This window comes from Balaenoptera acutorostrata, chromosome 7 (assembly GCF_949987535.1).
Source record: "Balaenoptera acutorostrata chromosome 7, mBalAcu1.1, whole genome shotgun sequence".
In the NCBI taxonomy this organism is placed as follows: Eukaryota; Metazoa; Chordata; class Mammalia; order Artiodactyla; family Balaenopteridae; genus Balaenoptera; species Balaenoptera acutorostrata.
Window position 1 is genome coordinate 29,615,983 of NC_080070.1, and position 22,120 is coordinate 29,638,102.

A 22,120-nucleotide genomic window follows, 5' to 3' on the forward strand; every position below is an offset into this window, starting at 1 on the left:
ATTCCTAATCACTCCTCTAAAGCCTTCCCTTCTTGCTATGTTTTACTGCACTGTTCTTGATATCACCAACTTCCTAATCACCACTTAGCCAAGCCTGAAACACCAAATTTGTTTCAGTTCTTCCTCTAGCCTGTTAGCCTTACCGGTGGTGTTGACTCTGTCCTTTTAAATCCCTTTACTATCACTTTTACTCAACCCCCTTCTATACACTATCTAGACCATATTCCCTTAAGTGCACGACTCTGATCATCTCATTGACTTGAGCAAAAAGCCTCTGGGGCTACACACTATTCATAAAAATGAAAATTCATTATTCAAATTAGTAAATTCATTCATGAAAATTAATATTCATTGGATGTGGATACACCACACTTAATTTCTCAGTCTCAGTTTGCTGGACTCTAAAATGGCCTTAAGAACTGTCATCTGGCTTCACAGTCTTGTTATGAGGCTGTGAAAATGCTTTGAGAAGTGTATATCGCTAAGCAAGCGTGATATATATGAAACGGAAACTTTTTTCCCAGGAGATACACGCATCTGTTGAGCGTGTAATGTCCGGACTATTTTCGTCCTTCTCCGTCTCCGCCTGTCTCCCGCTATGGACAGTTACAAACTTGGTCAATAACAGTCCTGGAAGGACGTGACGCCCCCAGCTAAGGACGTAGGTCAGAGATCTAAAAGGCAGAAGGATTTTCGGGGAGGAGCAGGGGCAGGGCATGACCTAGCACCTGGCAGCGCCGCCGATTGGTGGAGGAGAAGGTTGTTCCCTCAGGGCGGGCGCTGATTGGCTGCGGAGGAAGAGGCATGACTTCCGAAGAAGTTGAGCAAACACCTCCTCCTCAAGGGCCCCATCCCAATTTCTGCTGGGAATTCGGATCCTTCTCTGCCCGGACCCGGGAGCGCCGAGGCGGTGGGGACCGGACGAGGTGAGCGGGGGGAGGGTGCCCGGAGGGGGCTGAGCAGATGGGCGGTGGGCTCCGCCTGTGAGAAGAATTTGCAGATCGCCGGCGGGGCTCTGCCAGTCCGCCGGGCGGTGCGGGCGAGCTCTGCCTCCTCCTCCCCGCGCCGCTGGGCACCCGGGAGCTCTGCGGACTCCGGCCTTTGCCGGACGAGCGTACGGAAGAGGGTGGCGAGCGTTTGGGCCTCCTCGCCAGGCCTCCCCGCCTAGCGTTTCTCTGCACTCGAGGGCTGGGAGGTGGGGCGCAGCGGGCGCGGCTCCGGAGTTTCTGTATAGGAAGGAGAAGGGATGGGATGGCAATTCGGATTTCTTTTTTGGCAAGGGCTGAGCTGGGGAGCGGTTGCTGGGGAGTAAAGCGTTGGTATTGAAGCTGTAGAGCAAACCCTCTGTTAATTCTTGGACTGTGTGCTTATTTAGATAGGCAGCTGTGGGAGGTGGTTGACGGAGGGGGGGCCCCCCCGGGACCCCCCCGGTCCCCCCCGTCCCCCCTCCCCGATTTCTTTCGGCGCAGTTACTGGTTGACCTTTTCAGCCCTGGCCTGCTTCACCAAATTCGGATCACAAACTTCCCCACCCTGCCCGTGTGGGGCAGGCCGTTCTCTCTGAGATGGAGACCCCCCCCCCCCCGCCCCCGGAAGCTGCGGCTCCCAGTCCGTCCTCCAACAGAGGCGGGAGAAGTGAGGAAGTTGGATGCCTTGGATGTCAGCGTCATCTGAACTGCAGAGACCCCGCAGGGGCTGTGCGGGCCAATGTGAGCGTTTGCGCGGGGAGGGGGCGCGGTTAGAAGCAGTTACCTACCCTGTTTAATTCAGTGGGGCTAAATGGCCCGACTACTTCTGGAAGAAATATGCTTTTTAGGCACTGATTTTAGGAGAGCGGGAGTGGGTGTGGTGAGAGGGAGAGAGTGTGTTTAGTCACTCGAACAAAGATGAACATTTTTTGATATTGTGGGTCGTCAGCTATCGGAATGCGGAAAAGACGTAGTTGTGATTACGTCGACCTAGCTATGCACAGGACCGAACCATCACTGACTTTGACACGTGGCTTTCATATACTTTATATTGGAAGAAAAAAAAAAACAAGAAACCCATGGCACTTGGTGTGGACGTTTCTGTGTGTGTGTGTTTTGTAACTTGAGCTCCCCCCCCTTTTTTTTTTTTGCTATAAAGATGAGTGAACCTAGGGCCACACTACCTTCTAGCCATGTAACCTAGTGGCCGTTCTGCAAAATGAGCTAGGACGACAAAGGTTAAGCCAATGTCCCCAAGTGACTTTCCCACTCTCCAGAAAATCATATTTGTTATCAGTCTCACTTGTTAGTGGTGACAGCGTCATCAGAATTTTGATTTATTTGTAATTGAAAATTTTCCCCCTTTACTAACTAATCCTCTATTTAATCATCAGCAGACTTTGGTTCAGGATTTTGGAAATGATCGTTGGTGTGTAACCAACACCAATTTAACAAAAAAGTTTTCATTTTTCCAAATATTCTTTTTCTAATTTTCTCATAGAGATAACATTACAAACAGTGGCAATTTTCTTTGATGAGGCCACAAAAAAATTCTATGGAATTCATGGAATCACAGAAATGCTGTACATTTGGAATGGGAAATAACCAACAACATTATTACCGTGCTCATAGAATTAAGATGCAACCAATTCTAAGATGCATCCCCATTTAGGGGATGCTAAAATGTGAAAAACCATGTTTTAAATTTGATGAAATACAGTATTAAAATGATAACTTATTTTTCTTGAACACTCATGCCTAAAGGGTGAAGGTAAAGAGAAGGCTTACTGGGCTTCTAAAAAAATAAGAAGGGGGAGGGATTAATACGGAGCCATTGTGAAGGCCTTCCCACAGTGTGACCCAGAGTATGGGAAAGTGGTGTCTTCTGTCAGTGGTGATGGTTGTGCTCACCTTTTTTTAAAATAAATTTATTTATTACTTTATTTTTGGCTGCATTGGGTCTTCGTTGCTGCACGCGGGCTTTCTCTAGTTGTGGCGAGCGGGGGCTACTCTTTGTTGTGATGGACAGGCTTCTCATTGTGGTGGCTTCTCTTGTTGCAGAGCATGGGCTCTAGGGCACTTGGGCTTCGGTAGTTGTGGCACGCAGGCTCAGTAGTTGTGGCGCGTGGGCTTAGTTGCTCCACGGCATGTGGGATCTTCCCGGACCAGAGCTTGAACCCGTGTCTCCTGCATTGGCAGGCGGATTCTTAACCACTGCGCCACTAGGGAAGCCCCTGTGCTCACCTTTGAGGAGTGGGCAGGCTTGTAACCTCTTTCTTAACACTTACTGAGTGTTTATGGCATGCAAGGCAGTGCTCAGCACTTTATGCCTATTAGCGCAAATAAACTTCACAATAGCCCTAAAAGGTAGATATTAGTATGATTCCCATTTTGCCGATGAGGCACAGACAGGTTAAGTTACTCACCGAGGTCATAGAGTAAGTGGGAAGCTGAGGAACCCAGGCCATTTGTGGAGGAGAGGAGTCAGAATTCCTTTGAGGTACCCCCTCCTGTTTTAAGCTCTGGGCTCCTGGTCACTGCAGTTAATCCAGGCAATTTAAGTGAATATCCTGTCTTCCTCCATAGTGTTTTTGGTATTTTTGTTTCCCTGCTTACTGTACTTTAGCTGGATCTTCATGAGTCAGAGTGCCTATTTATGTTCTAAAATTCTAATGCTTTTGTAATCCACAGTGCCTGGTCGCTACTATCCTTAATAGAATCAGTATGTTAGAGCTGAAAAGGACTTTAGTATTATATTCCAGTCTGGATTAGGAAACTGAAGTCAGGTAAGGAGCCCCATATCTAGTTATACGTCTCAGCAACCAGGTCTGGATTTTGCTACCATTTTTATTTGCATTTCAAAATATTCATTGGTCTATGAGATCTCAGCAAGAAATTAGATCTTTTGTGGGGCATTGCTGGGGGAATGGGAGATATGAGTCCCTGTTCTTATTCATCAGTCTATTTTGTTTTCTCTGCTACATTGGTCTTTATGACATTCATTTAAATTTGCTCATTTATTTCTTCATTCTTTCGCAAAACATTTGAGTTCTCCTATGGGGCAGTCACTGGGAATACAGAGATGAGGAAAACACAATTCATTTCTTCCAAGAATTTAGAGTTTAACAAAGAGACAGACAAATAAGCAGATAAACATTTTGGATCAGACTCCAATTCAGAACTAACTTTGCATTCCACCTCAGTGAAGCTACATTTGTGGACTAGAGACCAGGAGACTCAAGAGGTCTTATGTCTTTGGATGACTGAGTAGCTTATAGGCTTGAGAACATATGAATATTCTTAGACCAGATTACTTAGCACTAATAAACACTCCCCAAGTCTACTTGTTTTTACTTCTAGCTAATTATTTTGTAAGGAGTTTAATATTAAAAGAATATAGCTGTGCAACAGGAAATAAAAGTATGGACGACAGTGTTGCGGCATGCCCAAGCCCAGTTTTAGCAAACCTTGGATCTGGGAGGTATTTGGATTAGTTCCAGGCCATCACTGGGTGTTCTATTAATCTGGAACTGTTTTGGACCTCTCCAGGATTATTACGGTCTGGATGCCAAATATGTAGTGTAGGCCAAGACTCATGGCCGTGCAGCTGCCTACCCTTATTTATAGTACCAGGGCTTCCTGGGAAACCATGGCTTTTTAAATACACTTGCATTTTTTGAATAAACTGGAAGTGTGGATATAAATCATTTGCATTTCTCACTCATTATTTATTTTAGTCAACTCAAGGCTACTCCATCCTTAGTGTCTCAATATTTAACCAAGATGTATGCCTGATTATTTGCAAATAACTTGGCATTGAGAAATCTCCCCATGTGATTGGATGGTTTTAGTGTGAGTCACTGAATTATGTTCTAGTGGAATTATTTCAAAGATCTAAAATATAAGGACGAAGAGCACATCTCTGACTTTGGGGACTGAAGATAGATGATTTGGCCTTAAAATTTCTTTAATAATGAATTCGTAATCCTTTTTACATGTCTCAGTGGAAGCAACAGAAATGAGAAGGGGCCAAGCCTAACACTTTTTCGTACTTAAGCTCTTGTATTTGCTTGCACATTGTTCTGGCTTTGGTAGGTGGTTTGTAGGTTTAAAAAGTTTTCTGTTTAGGTTGATAGTATGGAAAGGATTGAAGAGACTTAAAGGATTTTTGAACATTTGATGGAAGGATAAAAAGCTCTCTGTACATCTCAGCTTTCTTCATCCACCTACCACGCTAACCTGTGAAAACCAGCACAAATCAAGTACACTGTTTTCTGGCATAAGTACTACCTGAACAATAACAGATAAATGTAACCTAATCCAGTTACATTGAAAAGTTATACCAACCAAAAAGCAGACTGTTTTATTATGATTCATCCATAGATGCTTGGAAAATGCTGTTTATGAATCATGGGAAATCCCATATTTATATGGGGCACGCTACCTTCATTTGTATTATCTGGTTTTAGATTATCTTTTGTCCCATCCATTCTGACTCTAATATTCAGCTATAATTAGTGATGGATAAGTCACCAACAGATACTGATTGAGGTCATTTAATCAGATAAAATTGTTTCATCCTGCTCCTGTTGGATCTCATGAAAATGAACGGGGGACTGGATTGCTGCTTCTTCACAAGAACCTAACATCATGCTATGCATACCTTAAGTAACCCCAAATTTACTTTTAATTAAAGAAAGAAAATCAAAACACTTCTCCCATAATCAATGGGCAAATTATAGCTCATCAAGGAAATGTCTGGCTTTTATTATATTTTTATTAAAATATTAGAAAAATATTCATTCTAGAAACAAATGACTAGCTACTACTATATTAATCTATGTAATTGTACAGAAAAACCAGTCTGTTTGTCATTTAAAAGGACCTTCCTAACTACATAAGAGGTCCTCTACCATTGAAGGTGGCTTTTCCTCAAATATAATCTTTCATAAATTCACCTCACAAAATCTTTTGTTCCTTCATGTTATTTAGGGTGATGATGTACACAGTGACCGTGGTTTATTTCATGGTCACTGAAAGAAAACAGTGGGTTATGTAGGGAGTGCCAAGCTCTGTCTGTCTCTCTGTCTATCTATCTATCTATCTATCTTCTATCTTTTTCTCTAGTGACCATTTTTTTCCTCATTTCTCTTGAAAACGTTAGAAAATACCAAGAACAATTAAGCATATTCCTCCTCCCACTCCAATTCTCATGTGTGCATTACAAAGGTAGGTAATCTGCACAATAGGTAAATTAAAATAAATTCTTAAGTCTTCCCCCCATTAAAAAATGGGAAAGAGGTAAGGTGATATCATATAGTATGTTCTCCTATTGTTGGACTCCATCCACTAATTGTCCGCCTATCTCAGTGCATCTGTGCAATTCACTGCAATATTCCTATGACTTTTAGGGACATTTCAAATTCCTGATCAATCCTAGGTATGTGAAAAGGTATACCGTAGTGCTATTCTTGTTTTACAAAAACATAGAGAAGAATCTTTTTAAATTTTATTTTAATGCCATTTGAAACATTGGCCCTTCATGTGTTGAAGGGAAGACTGCTTAGAAATTGTCAGGGAAAGGGTCTTGTTCTCCAACCCTGACTGTGTGACACTTCTCTTTCTCCCCTTATTTCTCACCTCCTCTTCCTCCTCCTTATTTTTCCTCTTTCCTTTCCTTCTCCTTTCCTTCTCTTGCTTTTCCACATTCTCCTTGCTCATGCCAGAGGCTGTTATCAGCACGCAGCCCTGTTAAGTAACCTCACTTGAGCCAGTAAATCAGTCCGGAGTCTTACTGCCTTGCTTCCACTTGAAGGCATTGCCAGAAATATACATGACATTTACGTCCCGATATTCTTGGAAAAGCCCATAAAATACAGGGCAGGGAAGTCCAGAATAACCCACCTGGGCATTTCCATGAAATGTCAGACACCTGCAGTGCCACACCTCAGAGTAATTCAGAAATTCTCACTGTTACATATTTCTTGATGACCTGAGAATGAAATGAATGGTGGTCCCAGAAAGTTCTATGCTGAGACCAAGTTTCAAGGTTCAAGCAAGTACTAACATAATCAGACCTGCTATAATCATCTTTTTTCTAAGCACCCAGAAACTTAGAATTTACCTTGGCAGGGACTCAGGAAGGACTTTTGGTGACACATAGAAAGGGGTTGATGGAGGCGCCCCATGCTGTGGGAGAACTAATCATATGCCATATGGATCTGATTTATTTCTTTTTTTTTTTTTTTTTTTTTATTTTTTTTAAACTTTTTTTTTTTCTTATTTATTTATTTATTTATTTATTTATTTATTTATTTATTTATTTTTGGCTGTGTTGGGTCTTCGGTTCCTGCGAGGGCTTTCTCCAGTTGCGGCAAGCGGGGGCCACTCTTCATCGCGGTGCGGGGACCGCTCTTCATCGCGGTGCGCGGGCCTTTCTCTATCGCGGCCCCTCCCGTCGCGGGGCACAGGCTCCAGACGCGCAGGCTCAGCAATTGTGGCTCACGGGCCCAGCTGCTCCGTGGCATGTGGGATCTTCCCAGACCAGGGCTCGAACCCGTGTCCCCTGCATTAGCAGGCAGATTCTCAACCACTGCGCCACCAGGGAAGCCCCTGATTTATTTCTGAATTGAGCTGGCAGGAGTAACATGTGTCAGGTGTCCGAGGTGTGGATCTGCAGGCTTCGGCGAAGAAGAGAAAATCCTGAGTGTTGGATATTAACCTAGGGATTCTGCTTCTGCTTAAAAGCAACAGCTCTAGTTGGATTTCACTTCTGTTTCTTCATCTGTAAAATGGGGCTAATAATAGTATCTACTTAATAAGATTTTCTCAAGGAGGAAATGAAATAATGTCTGTAAAGTGCCCAGCATAGTGCTTGGCATATAATGTTAAATCAATGGTAACTATTGTTCTATGTCTTTAAAAACAAAGTGTCAGGGATTGTGATTCAAGAATTCCCTACAAAAAGTGAAAGTGAAAGTAGCTTCCCAAATAAAACGCAGAAGGCCAGCCTCTGCCTGCTACTTTCCTTTCCTAGGTCCCGAGGAAGGTCTGCCTCTGCAAACGTGTATGTGTGTATTACATGAGTGTGTGTGTTTATGTCTCTCCTCCCACGCTGTACCCCGGACTCCAGGCAAAGGAGGTGTGGAGGAGGAGAAGGAGGAGGAGGAGGAGGAGGGAGTGTTGCTGAGAAAAGGGAAGTTGTGGTTATAAATCAAGCTTGGGCTGAGGAGGGAGACTGAATTATTTGGATATGTTTCCTAATCTTTGTGCCAAGAACTGCTACTAAGTATAGAGGATTAGGGTCACTTGGTCAACTATGGTATGTGAGATGCAGCCCCTGCTGGGAAGATGGGACCGTTTCTGGGCTTCTCAGTGTGTTTAGAAAGCTCATTGGTCTTTGGAATTGATTTCATTTACAAACATAGGGATTCAAGTTCTATGGGACGTTGCAGATTTTCCTTTGGCTTGGGGGAGAATAAATGTTATGGGCTTGGGCTTGGATTTGGGCTTAGCATAGTCTCTTTTAAAAATGAAACTATATAAGTAAACCAAAAAGTTAGATAAAGTATATAACAGACTTTTACTGAAATGTCGATCATCCGTATTTTGGCCTGAGTAAGAGTTTGCCTGGACTCATGATCGGCATGTTCATTTGCTGTGTGCAGTGTTTTCTCTCCCTGCCCCTTTTCTTCCTAAAGCCTTCTTAGCTGGACTCTTTGCTGTTTGCTTTATTCTTTTAGTCTGTGTTGTGAGTTATCCTACAAGTTTTCTATCTAGGGTGATAAGTAGTTTGCCCCCAGGAAATAGTACTTGTACATTCCATTGTTGGACAAAACTTCCCTGTCTATAAGGTGGGTCTGATTTAGAGATTGTAGTCTGATGTGACAGAAATGTGTTCCATAAGAATTGTGCTATATGCTAGGGAATTTCTAGAAGATGTAAAATCATTTAGTCTCTATATTTTGATGCCAACCTTAAACATAGAAAACTAAGGTTCAGCATCCAAATGACCAGCAAATTATCGTCTGAAATGACTTCTGACTACTAAATTTATGTAACCATTTGAAGAGACACAGAATACTGTTTGATACTTGTGCTTTAAAATTTTCTGTAAAATTTATTCTGTGCTGACACATAGTAAGCCTCTTGTAAATATTTCTTAATTGAATTAATGAATAGAGTTACACAATCTGGAATAGCAGAAAACTGAGACAGGTGTGGGTTTAATATAATAGCAGGGGGAGGTGGTCTGGTAGAGGAAACTCTGGAAAGGGGAAGAGCATGGCTTTTTTTTTTTTTTTTGGCTGCGTTGGGTCTTCGTTGCTGTGCGCGGGCTTCCTCTAGTTGCTGTGAGCGTGGGCTACTCTGTTGCGGTGCACGGGCTTCTCATTGCGGTGGCTTCTCTTGTTGCGGAGCACGGGCTCTAGACGCGTGGGCTTCAGTAGTTGTAGCACGCGGGCTCAGTGGTTGTGGCTCACGGGCTCTAGAGTGCAGGCTCAGTAGTTGTGGTGCATGGGCCTAGTTGCTCCGCGACATGTGGGATCTTCCTGGACCAGGGCTCGAACCCGTGTCCCCTGCATTGGCAGGCGGATTCTTAACCACTGCGCCACCAGGGAAGCCTGGAAAGAGAATGTTTAGAGCAACAACAGGGTCAGTGAAGCGAGGCTGGGGTTGTCAGGTGCTTCTTCAGCTTCTAACACCTGTGGTGAAAAACATGTTTGTTTGTTTGTTTTGTTTTCTTAAATTTCCAATCTGCCAGGACCAATGCTTTTATAAAATTCGATACCAATGAATTACTAGAAAAATGATCCTGTCATATAAAGGTTTCTAAGTGCTTACTTTCTATTTCTGTACATATCTCATTGTGGACCAGTACAAAGCAGTTCACTGACTGACAACAGGCTGTAAAACACACTTTGAGTAGAACTAGTTTAGGAAATGGTCAGAGATGAAACTCGAAAGAGGTTGGAGCTAGATTGTCAAGGATCTTGTACATTATGAAAGGATTCTAAACTTTATATCATCAAAATTGGCATAAATTATCTTCCTGTATTTGCATTGTAGATTAACTTGCTTAAAACTTTTGTGCTGAATGTGTGTTTGATAAAACATACATTAAAAAAAAAATGACTTCAGCTTAGCAGATATTGATTAGTGTCCCATAAGTTGCTTGGGACATTTTTTTTTTTTTTTTTTTTTGGAAGTAACTTCGTTCGTAGAAGTTTGGGTTTGTTTGGGTAAAGGAACAGCATCCAAAGGACCAGCAAATTATCATCATATCATCCAGGTTTTCCCTCTCCCTTCTTCATCTTGAATCTGTTATCACCTGAGTTGGTTGGATTTTACAGCAGATTTCTCAGGAGACCAGAACTGACCTGTGAGCCTTCTTGCCTTTCGTTGTCCTGCTCTAACAATTTCTTTCCAGTCACCAGGTTTCAAGATGCTGCGAGTACCTAGGACTAAGCTGGGCAGGCTGGGCCTCAACCTCTCCAGGCTTCACTACAAGGCGGTGATGGCGTTGAGGCGGGAGGATGTGAACGCGTGGGAGAGGCGGGCTCCGCTGGCTCCCCGGCACATTAAAGGGATCACCAATCTGGGCTACAAGGTCTTAATACAGCCTTCCAATCGGCGGGCCATTCACGATAAGGTAAATAGTTCCAACTTTTAAAAATAGGTGGGGGGCTTCCCTGGTGGCGCAGTGGTTGAGAGTCTGCCTCCTAATGCAGGGCACACGGGTTCGAGCCCTGGTCTGGGAAGATCCCACATGCCCCAGAGCAGCTGGGCCCGTGAGCCACAACTACTGAGCCTGCGCGTCTGGAGCCTGTGCTCCGCAACAAGAGAGGCCGCGATAGTGAGAGGCCCGCGCATCGCAATGAAGAGTGGCCCCCGCTCGCCGCAACTAGAGAAAGCCCTCGCACAGAAACGAAGACTCAACACAGCCATAAATAAATAAATAAGATAAATTAAAAACAAAAACAAAAACAAACAAAAAAAAATAGGTGGGACTGAAATGACCCTGCGTATGAAAAATAGGGAGCATCTGAGTGAAAATAAAATGTTTGCTAGTGTCGCTTAAAGACCACGTGACAATATTTCTTGACTTCGGTTATAATGAGATTATATAGTTATGAGATTTCTAGTTAGAATCCTTTCTTGAGCCCAGAATTTAGCCAATAAGTGTTATTTTCGCCCCATCCCATGCTTTCTTCCAGCTGAGGGATAAAAGCATTGCTTTTAGGAGATGATGTCCTTCAGTCATTCTCTCCTTCATGTGTGACCCTGGTTCTAGGACTGGAAAGACAAATGGCTGCAGGAAATGCTTCACTGAGTAGAGTTTGTTCATGAGTGTTTACCTTGCCAGCCGCCAGGTGAAGCCCCTCCTATTCATCATTCCGTTCATTCTTCACAATAATCTTATGACACAGGTTTGACTTTTATTTTTATTTTAGATACATGCACGTGTTTTTTCTTTCCTGAGCCATTTGAAAATATGCTGCAGACAATGCCACTTTATTTCTAAATGCTTCAGTATACATTTCCTAGGAATAAATCATCTTCCTACGTAACCATTGTATCATTTTCACACCTAAGAAATTAATAATTCCACAATATCATCTCACATCTCACATTTCAGATTCCCCATTGTCTCAAATGTCTTTTATGGTTTTTATTTTAATCAAGGCTTAATTAAGGTTCATTGTATTCATTATTATGTATCTTTAGTTCTTTTAATCTAGAACAGTACGGGGCTTATTGTTAACTAGGCTTATTGTGGTGATCATTTTGCACTATGTACAAGTGTCGAATCATTTAGGTGTACACCTGAAACTAATATAATGTTAATTATACCTCAATAAGAGAATATTGAATGGAATTTAATATTTCTTAGAAGAATTTTTTTTTTGGCCTTTGGAATACATCCCACAAAGAATATTCAGAGTGCTGTGTTCAAAGATATCTGAATTAGTTTTTCTCTGTGGTTACATGTCAATGTGATATCCAGTTGGATTTATTTTTGTTTCTATTACATTTTAATATTTGCTTTAAATCCTTTTTGATTTAATTTTATTTTTCAAATAAGTTAAACATTTACAAGCTTCAAAGATTAAAACTGTATAAAAAGATGCAACACAGAGAAGTCTTGCTCTCATCTTAATCCCTTACATCCCATTCCCACCCACCGTATAGGTACTGTTTTCATTATTATTTCTGATCTATCATTCCTATGCTACTTCTTGCAAAAATAAGCATATGTGTATGTGTGTGTATGTATGTGTTTTCTTATTTTCCCTTCAATCTTATACAGAACATTGTGTACTGTATATACTCTTTTGCACCTTGCTTTGTTCTACGGTATATCCTGGAAATCACTTCATGTCAGTTCATAGAGATCAGCTTCATTCTATTTAATGGCTGCTATAATTACTCCATTATTTATCATGATTTATTTAACCAGTCTACTATAACTGGGCAAATAGATTGTTCAGAGAAACCAGGTATGAACCATATGTTCATTCTTTTACTTTCTTTCCTATTCATTTGTACTTTCCTTTGAAGTAGATTCCTAACTAGATTTATCTTCATTTTTTTTTTCTTAAATTTATTTATTTTTGGCTGCATTGGGTCTTTGTTGCTGCGTGCTGGCTTTCTCTAGTTGTGGCGAGTGGGGGCTACTCTTTGTTGCGGTGCGTGGGCTTCTCATTGCCGTGGCTTCTCTTGTTGTGGAGTGTGAGCTCTAGACCGTAGGCTTAGTAGTTGTGGCATGTGGGCTCAGCAGCTGTGGCTCACGGGCTCTAGAGCGCAGGCTCAGTAGTTGTGGCTCATGGGCTTAGTTGCTCTGCGGCATGTGGGATATTCCCGGACCAGGGCTCAAACCCGTGCCCACTGCATTGGCAGGCGGATTCTTAACCACCGCAACACCAGGGAAGCCCTATCTTCATTTTATTCAACTGCCACCTAAGATGCTTTAAAAATTCTGCCTGGATCATGCTACCCCTTTATTTAAAAATCTGAAGTGATTGTCTATTGCCTCCATGTACTAGCTCTGAAATCTCAGTTTAATGTGTAAGACTCAGGTTTCCCATTGATAAAATAAGGATAATAATAGTACCTACCTCATGGGAGTTTTGAGAATTAAATAATTCACCCAAAGGGCTTAGCAAAGCACATAGTAATTTATTAATAAATATCAATGATTATTTTTATTTTTATCCAATAAAGCTCATATTCACCATGATAATATTCAGTCTACTTTTCTAAATTGATTCACTTATTATGCCCTAAACATTTCCTTATTTTCCCTTCTCCATATTTGTATATATTCGTTCAATACCTCTTACTGATATTACCACCTTGTATTTCCCATCTCCATCCCTCCAAATCCTACCCAGCCTTTTAGATTAATTTAAATTTCCACATTTCCTTGACCATCTCACCTGGGAGTTATCTCAATATCCATTAAATTAATATATCACTTAGATTATGCTACTCATAATGTTCTTTTGAATTCAGCCTCATGCACTGTGCCTCTGACTTCTTTTTGCAATATTTTGTGAGCTCCTTTACAGGAGAGATCTTGTCTCTGTTTCTTTGTGTCCTATCCCATCTCTAGCACAGTCCATGGAACAGAGTAGGGAAGTAATAAATACTAACTGAACAACAAAAAAAAAAAAAGAAAAGAAAATATTGCAGATACGTCTTTCCTTTAAAAGTATACCTGAGTAATAAATTACTATTTAGCATTTAATGTTTCAGGGCATTGTTGGTACAAAATATACATTTCACATGTATATTTAAATCACATGTGCTAGCGGTTATGGTCAAACTATTAACTGTTCTTAGATTAAAGTATGTGCTGAATTTTCTAATTTTTTGTTTTTGGTACAAAAGTCAAACATGTTAGATTGATCTTCAGCCAACAAGTAAGAATATTAGAAGTAGTTTTTCTATTATTTGTTCCTTATATTTTTTTCCTTCAAAAGGTTGTGACTTTAACTGCTACATTTATTTATTAAAGAAAATATGAATACAACAAATCAGGAGAATAACTTTTAATCAAAATTACATTCCCAGGAATATGTCAAAGCTGGTGGCATTCTCCAGGAGGATATTTCTGAAGCTTGTTTAATTTTGGGAGTTAAAAGACCCCCAGAGGAAAGATTAATGCCTAAGAAGACCTATGCATTCTTCTCCCACACCATAAAGGCTCAGGAGGCCAATATGGGTTTGTTGGATGAGATCCTAAAACAGGTAATTAGTGGCCAATATTCACAAATGTTAACATAGAAACATATTTTTTTTTAACTTTTAACTGTCAAGTGGAGTTTTAGTTTTCTTTCAGCATCTGGAAAATACATCATGTATTCACCTCAGTAGGAGAGGTGATCTGCTGTTAGTGCTTGAATAGTTCTGCTGCTCTTTGGGCTGCTCTGCTGGGCAAGTTTGGAGTTTGTGATAAGAGGAACCAAACACATTTCATTCCTTTGTATTCTGAAATGGGAAGAATGATAGAAGCATTTGCTCCAAATGATTATTAAGTTATAAGGTTAATATATTCAAATAAGGTTAAGTTCAAATATTAGCAAGTAGAATTTTAGAGCTAAAAGGAACCTCAGGGATCATAAAACTTACCACCCTAATTTTTCAAATGGAGCCCAGAGAGGTGAAGTGACTTGACTGAGGCTGCACAGCTCTGTAGTACCAGAACTGTACTGGAAACTATTTTTACATTTATTAACAATCATAAGGAAAAGAAACTTTTTTTGAGATATAAATACTGTGGAAGGACTATCATCTATTTAAAATACAGAGTATTCACTCAACAAATATTTACCAAGTGCCTACAATGTGTCTGACACTGATCACTGCAATGAACATAGCTTACATTCTAGTGCAAGGAGACGCTAGAATAAATAAACAACACCTCATATGTCGCTTGGCGATATGTGTAATGGAGTTAAATATAATACAGAAGAAAAAAAGGAGTGCTGGGCGCTGGAGGAGGTGATAACGCTACTTGAAATAGGATGATCAGGGAGTGCCTCATTGCAATATTGGCATTGAGCAAAAATTTGAAAGAGGCAAAAGATCAAGCCATATCCATCTGGGAAAAGCCTTCCAACCTGAGAGAATAGTAGTGCAAAAGCCTGACAGACAGTCTTTTTGAATGGAGGACTAGAGTTAATCATATTCTAAAATGCTTATTCTGCCTGCTCTGTAAATAAAAGTTGGAGGCGGGAGAAGGAGAGCAAAATTGATAAGAAGATTGTTAGTCTAGACTAGTCCAGATGCTAGGCTACAAATGATGTTGAGGGCGGCGGGAGTGGAGGTCGTGACACATGGACAAATCTTGGATGTATTTTAGAGGTCTGATCCTACAGGATCCATGGATGAAATGAATGTGGACTATGAGGGAAAGAGAGGAGTCAGAGATGACTCCAAGATTTTGGTTTGAGTAACTTAAAGGAGTTGCCTTAGATTGACATGATGCTACTGCATGAGGAGCAGGCTTGGATGGGAGGATCAAGATTTGAGCTTAGGGCCTGTCGAGTTTAATTTGCCCATTAGATGTGTAAGGGAAGATGCTGAGTGGGCCATTGGATGTCTCCAGATACACATTTTTCAGTTGTCAGAGACTAGATGGTATCTAAAGCTGTGAGACTGGATGAGGGTAAGGAGTGAGTGTAGATGGAGAAGTCCAAGGTCTAAGTCCTGGGGTAAGGATGTTAGAGCATTAGAAACTAGACTTGAATCTGACCATAGGTAGAGGACAGGAGAGTTTCACAAACAGTAAAAGTAATGGAGGAAAATGTATTTTACATAAGCGTATAGAATACATTCCTACTCATTTCAGATTCACTAAACAGACACTGTAGTTAATTTACAGTGTTTCATAAGAACCAATTCAAAAAGTAATTCAAGGAAAGAGTATTATAAGAAGAATGTTTCACTTTCAGTAGATAAAACACCTCAAAAAGTACTTTAGAGGGCTTCCCTGGTGGCGCAGTGGTTGGGAGTCCGCCTGCCGATGCAGGGGACACGGGTTCGAGCCCTGGTCTGGGAGGATCCCACGTGCCGCGGAGCGGCTAGGCCCGTGAGCCATGATTGCTGAGCCTGCGCGTCTGGAGCCTGTGCTCCGCAACAAAAGAGGCCGCGATAGTGGGAGGCCCGCGCACCGCGATGAAGAGTGGCCCCCGCTTGCCACAACTAGAGAAAGCCCTCGCACAGAAACGAAGACCCAACACAGCCATAAATAAATAAATAAATAATTTAAAAAAAAAAAAAAAGTACTTTAGAAACATTTTTCTTTTTGGTTATATGAAGTTTCATTCATTTTGAGAAAATTAATGAAAACAGACCCAGCAGGGCTGCTTTTGGGCAACATTTTGTAACAAATTACTTGGAGTTGGATTAATATTAAATATTCTTAAGTCCAAGCACATGGAAAATATTATATCATCTTTGAGGAAATAGACTATTTAAAACATTCTATAATTCCAATGTGTCAGCAGTTTTGAAACATGAATTAATAGGACATTTCCAAGAGAGAGGGAAGATTCCCAAGGAAAGAGGAAGGACAAGATTTTAGTGAAGGTGAGGAAGTGAAGAACAGGCAGCTTGTGCTACTTTTAAAATAAAGTTTGCTTGTGAAAGGCTAGAGAGAGAAAAAAAAGAGAGAGACAGAGAAACAGAGAGATACTAAGAGAGACAGAAGGAGAGAGAGAAAGAGAGAGAGAGAGAGAATGAGATAGATTTGTGTGTATGGACTTGAGAGGGAGTATAGTTGTTATTTTTAAAGTAGAAGAGAGACCTGGGTGTATTTAGAATGGCTGAGGGAAAGGAACACTGTAAAGAAGGAAGAAAGAAAAGAAAGAAAAAGTTTGAGAGGTCTTGGAGGACATAGAATAAAGCTGGCAACTAGCTCACAGGGATTAGTCTCAGGAAAGACTTGTTTTTTTTGAGACTAGAGGGAAGGATGTGAAGATGAGTGGGGGCAGTATGTGGATATATTTGTCAATGGTGCTGGGCTAAAAGTGAAAAGAAATCATGCCTTTGTTATATCATTGCCTACCATCAAGGGGTGTTAGCACCCTGCTAGGACCATTCTTTCATCTCTCATCACAAACCTACCCTTGGTTTGTGACCCAGCATTTTCTAAATATTTCATGGTGCACCTAGCAAGTCAAGATATATTTTATGAGGGAATACTGGGAAATAATCACTTGCTCATATATGTGTTGTACTCATTCAAATTAAGCTGGATGGGTCTGGTTGAGAAATTTTTTATTGTTTCTTCAGGAGATCCGACTTATTGATTATGAGAAAATGGTGGATCATAGAGGAATACGGGTAGTGGCGTTTGGACAGTGGGCAGGTGTGGCAGGTAGGTATGCCAGGGTTGTTACATCACCGATTTTCTAAACTTGCCTGGGGAGTAACTGTGTTTTCTCTTTTCTGTGGCAAGGGGTTGGGAGTGTTCATTTCCACCAATAAAAATAAGCATGGGGGTGTGACTAAGGGTGATGGATATCAGGGGAATAAAATGAAATCATTAAACTATATTTATTACAAAAATTAAGAAAAAGAGAGCAGGGAGAAGGACAGTCTAGCAAGGGTACAAGCTGGAGTCTGGGGAAAAACAGCACTTGATTTTTGTCCCAGTTAGTACTTTGAACCATCTTTGGTTGAGAAACACCACACGTTATAACTCTATATCAGATTAGACTACTTGAAGGTGTGTAATTGTCAGAATAAGTAGACAGAAAATTTGTAGGGATAGAGGACTCAAAACACTATCAACCTCCCTGACATCAGTGAAAGTTCTTGAGCACCCAGCACTCCACCCAGCAACTTGCAGAATCGAATACACATTCCTTTCATGTGGAACGTTCATCCAGATGGTCCATATGCTAGGTCACAAAACAATTTGTAATAAATTTGAAAGGTCTGAAATCATAGAGTATGTGCTCTGACTATAATAAAATTGATTTTGGAATTATAATACAAAGATACATAGAAAATTTCCAAATATTTGGAAGATAAACAATGTATTTTTGAATAACCCATGAGTCCAGAAGACATCACAGGAAAAATTAGAAAATATTTTGAATGGAATGAAAATTTAAAACACAGCACACCAGAATTTGTGGAATGCAGGTAAAGTGGTGCTTAGAAGGAAATTTATAGCATTTAAAGCTTTTATTAGAAAAGAAGAAAGTTCTTAAATTAGTAATCTAAACTTCCATCAGAGGAAGCTAGAAAATGAAGAATAAATTAACCCAAAGCAAATAGAAGGAAGGAAATAATATTGATAAGAGGGAACATCAATTAAATTAAAACAGGAAAATAATAGAGAAAATCAAAAGCCAGTTCTTTTTTTAAAAGAATAATCAATAAAATTGATAAACCTCCAGTTACATTGATTTTTTAAAAAAGAGAGAAACCACTTTTTACCAGTATTAGGAATACAAGAGGAATCGTCACTATATATGTCACAGATATTAAAAATGATAAGAAGATATTATGAATAAGCCATTAACTTTGACGTTGACAAAATAGACACATCCTTGAAAGACACATGCTAAGTTTCTGCTCTGTGAAGGACATCCAGATTGAGAAATCCGTAAGGTGGTTGGTTGGGTCTTGAAATAAAATACCTGCGTTAGAGATACAGATTTGGAGTCATCATCATACAGAGAGTACTTGAAATTTAGGAATGGATGAGATTAGCTAAGGGAAAAATGTAGAGATTGAAGAGAATAGAGCCTGGGACAGAATCCTGAGGGTGACAAATATTAAGCAAAGGGCAAGGGGCACTAATATAAAAGGAATGGGCATGGGAAGAGTAGCCTGCAGAAATGTAGGGTGAAAATGTTCAAGCCAGGCAAGCTGAGGGAAGAGAGTCCCAACAAAGAGGGGCTCTCCATTGCCAGATACCTCTGACAAGTAAGTTAAGATCTGAAAAGTGTCCACTGAGTTTAGCTGTGTAGGTCACTGAAATGATGGGGGGAGGGGTCATAGGGTCAATGGTGACTTCATTTTTGCTTATTCATTTGTTTTTGGTATGAGAGAAATGGAGGCGTGTTTAAATGTTGATAAGGATGAACCAATAGAGAGGGATAGAGAGAGGACATAATTCAAGAGTAAATTCCTGAGAGAGACAGGAAGGGGTGGGATCTGGAGCAAAGGTGGAGAGATTAACCTTAGAGAAAAAAAGGGGCGCTCTTTCCGTTTCAGCAGGATTGGATGTGGAGGGGGCAGTTCGGGGTGCAGCTGGCTTAACACTTTCGATGGCAGAAAGTTGAGGGGGTGGAGAAGATGACTACTGGGGCCCCTTCCAAATCTGAGATGCTGTGGTCGGTGCTTCCTCAGAGCACAGAGCAGATTGGAGAACAGGTAGAGAGAACAGCTTCAACTCCTTCCAACTAATGGTCTGTCTGTTGGTCTGATTTTGCAACAGGGATGATCAACATTTTACACGGAATGGGTTTAAGGCTCCTTGCTTTGGGACATCACACACCTTTTATGGTGAGATGTTTATTGTGTCTATTTTTTTTTGTAAACGCGTGTCACATTTTAAGAATAGAAACACATCTCAGGTGGTCGACTAATGTGGCCCATGTGTGCTTGCTTGCAGCACATTGGCATGGCTCATAACTACAGGAACAGCAGTCAGGCTGTGCAAGCTGTCCGAGATGCTGGCTACGAAATATCTCTGGGTTTGATGCCAAAGTCAATAGGGCCCTTAACATTTGTGTTCACAGGGACTGGTAATGTATCTAAGGTAAGTTCCAACTGTCTTCTTTCTGTAAAGCAGTCTGAAACTCTGACACTAACCCAAAGGATGTGGGCATTTTGTGTGCATTTCAGAGCCCTGCTTTTCCATGACTGGGCATTCTGTTCTTGGTACTTTTCTTACCTATGTACTTTTCCCATAGTAAAGTGCAGTACTGGTCCAAACTTAGTGTCTTTGCTTTGAGTTGATTCCAAGCTGTCAGAGGCTTTGAATGGTTTTTCTTCTTTTCTTTTTTTCTTTTTAGAGGGATAACTCCTTGTTGCATAAAGGTCTATTCTTAGGGTGCTCTATTCTACCTCCATCACTGAGATATCCCCAAATTTGGAAGTGACCCCAGGATGTAAATTTTACAAGATTTGGAGTTTTGCCAAAAGAGGTTAAGAAGCTTAATTCAAGACTATTGTTACTTTCTTCCTTCTGGGGTAGTTTCGAGAATGTATTTTTGATCCCCTAGAGAAACTTGTAATTGCAAAATAGATCTTTCTTCAGTGAAAATATTTTACAAACAGGACATCACTATTTATATTATACTGTGAGATAGCCGTCTGATATAAGTAGGAAATATAGTTTCCCCACTTGAAATAATTTCTGCAATCGAGCAAAAATTAAATAGAAATATCTTTAATCGTACTGTCAGTTCTAAACCTCCTTGTTTCTATGCTGAATAACTTTAAGTAAAAAAATTAAAGCCCCTTCCAATGAGTGGTGTTTAAATGGGAATAAAAGTTGGTTTGCAGGCTGCATACAAGAGGCTCATCTGTGCTTCCGTGTTGTGGTCCCAGTTGCAGGGCAGGGCAAGTTGAGCTATAAAATTGTGGGGAAAATGAGTTGGAAACTTTGCAGGAAAACGTGTTGGCTCTTTTCTGATTGATTTTTAGATTTTGACTCATGCATTGTTTGCAGGGAGCCCAAGAAATCTTCAATGAATTACCTTGTGAATATGTGGAGCCGCATGAATTAAAAGAAGTTTCCCAAAATGGAGGTAGGGAGGGCGGGGAGGGCGAGTGTATGTATCTCTTACTGTTTTTAACAGTTTCAGTGTTATAATATTTTATCACCATAAACCTTTATCATTTGTGACCCACTTTACTAATTTCTTTCTCCTCTGCAAGACCTGAGAAAAGTGTACGGGACAGTGTTAAGTCGCCATCATCATCTCGTCAGGAAAACAGATGGTATATATGATCCTGTAGAGTATGACAAATATCCTGAGCGCTACATAAGCCGTTTTAATACTGATGTGAGTATCGTACCTAGCTTTGGAGTTGGTTGCTCATGATACACTATAGTTAGGCTGTTTTTAAGGAGAGAGATTGTGATTGTGTACATTGGTTTTCAGTTCTCCATATTGACTTGTTGTGAGTCCTTTGGGTATTATGAGTAGTCCTTAGGTGTTGTTGGCTTTTCTTGGTGTTTGGAGTGGCCTTTGCTTCGTGGCTTTGGTGGTTTCTATGGGTATGCCCATTGCTTCACTGACTCTGTTTCTCCTTCAGGTCTGCATGTGCCCAATTGCTCTAAACCATTTCCTGTGGGTTACTGTTTTCTGTATTTACCCTGAATTAGTTAGTACTGTTGAGAAACCACAGTGTCTATGAGAGTTGCTCTCAACATAGTTCTATCCCTTCTATGGCCACAAATTGCAATCAACCTCAGCCAGCCATCTTGGAATACATGCCATTGATTACAGGGGACAAGAGTGAAACAGTATGGCTATAGAAGACCCATCTCCACTGTACAAAAGTTACTTCCAATTCAAATCCTTCTGCTGGGGACACACTGGTCTCATAAGAAGGATAATATATTTGTGTGTTTTGTGGTCATTGGTCATGCAACAGTCCTCCTCAAAATAAACCAACAAAAAAATGCATGCATCTAATTGTGAAAAGGAATGTTTTCAATAATTTTAAATGTATTTGAACAATATAACATTTTAAGATTCTGGTATGAAATTTAGTGTTATAGCATGTAGAGCATATTATAGAAGAAGAACTCTTTACCTGTGGCTTGAGAATGCTTGAGATGCTTGAGAAACAGGAATCATAAAATTAGTTTCAAATTGAAAAATTTTGAATCTAGTACGTTTCCATCCCTTCTCTTCCCCAATCACAGAAATATTGGTGATTGGATGCATCCCAGAACTTATAATGACCTAGTTACCATGTATGCATGCATGTAGCACATTTGCCCATGGAGCTTACAGATGTTATCTGATTTAATCTTCACAGCATTCCTTTGAGGAATGGGGTATGCATTATCCCCATCTGGCAGGTAAGGAAAACAGAGCCCAGAGAAGTTAAGGTAGCATGCTTTAGATCACATGCTACTAGAGGCTGAGCTGGAAATGGAGCACTTGGTCA

The 22,120-nt window shown here is 40.7% G+C and overlaps 1 protein-coding gene across 5 annotated transcripts in view; it reads left to right on the top strand.

Moving 5' to 3' along the window:
• Positions 1 to 812: 812 nt before the first annotated feature.
• AASS (aminoadipate-semialdehyde synthase) overlaps positions 813 to 22,120 on the top strand; it is a 68,399-nt gene continuing 47,091 nt past the window's right edge. The window contains exons 1-8 of one of the 5 annotated variants that reach the window (XM_007177242.2): positions 813 to 926; positions 10,395 to 10,616; positions 14,042 to 14,218; positions 17,267 to 17,351; positions 19,428 to 19,495; positions 19,605 to 19,751; positions 20,667 to 20,745; positions 20,876 to 21,003. In XM_007177242.2, the coding sequence (XP_007177304.2) occupies positions 10,410 to 10,616; positions 14,042 to 14,218; positions 17,267 to 17,351; positions 19,428 to 19,495; positions 19,605 to 19,751; positions 20,667 to 20,745; positions 20,876 to 21,003 (891 nt within the window). In that variant the 5' untranslated portion in view covers positions 813 to 926; positions 10,395 to 10,409. Of the gene's footprint in view, positions 927 to 1,568; positions 1,709 to 8,016; positions 8,038 to 10,394; positions 10,617 to 14,041; positions 14,219 to 17,266; positions 17,352 to 19,427; positions 19,496 to 19,604; positions 19,752 to 20,666; positions 20,746 to 20,875; positions 21,004 to 22,120 lie in introns of those variants that run through there. The other 4 variants (XM_007177243.2, XM_057549916.1, XM_028165207.2 and 1 more) reach the window with 4 other exon arrangements.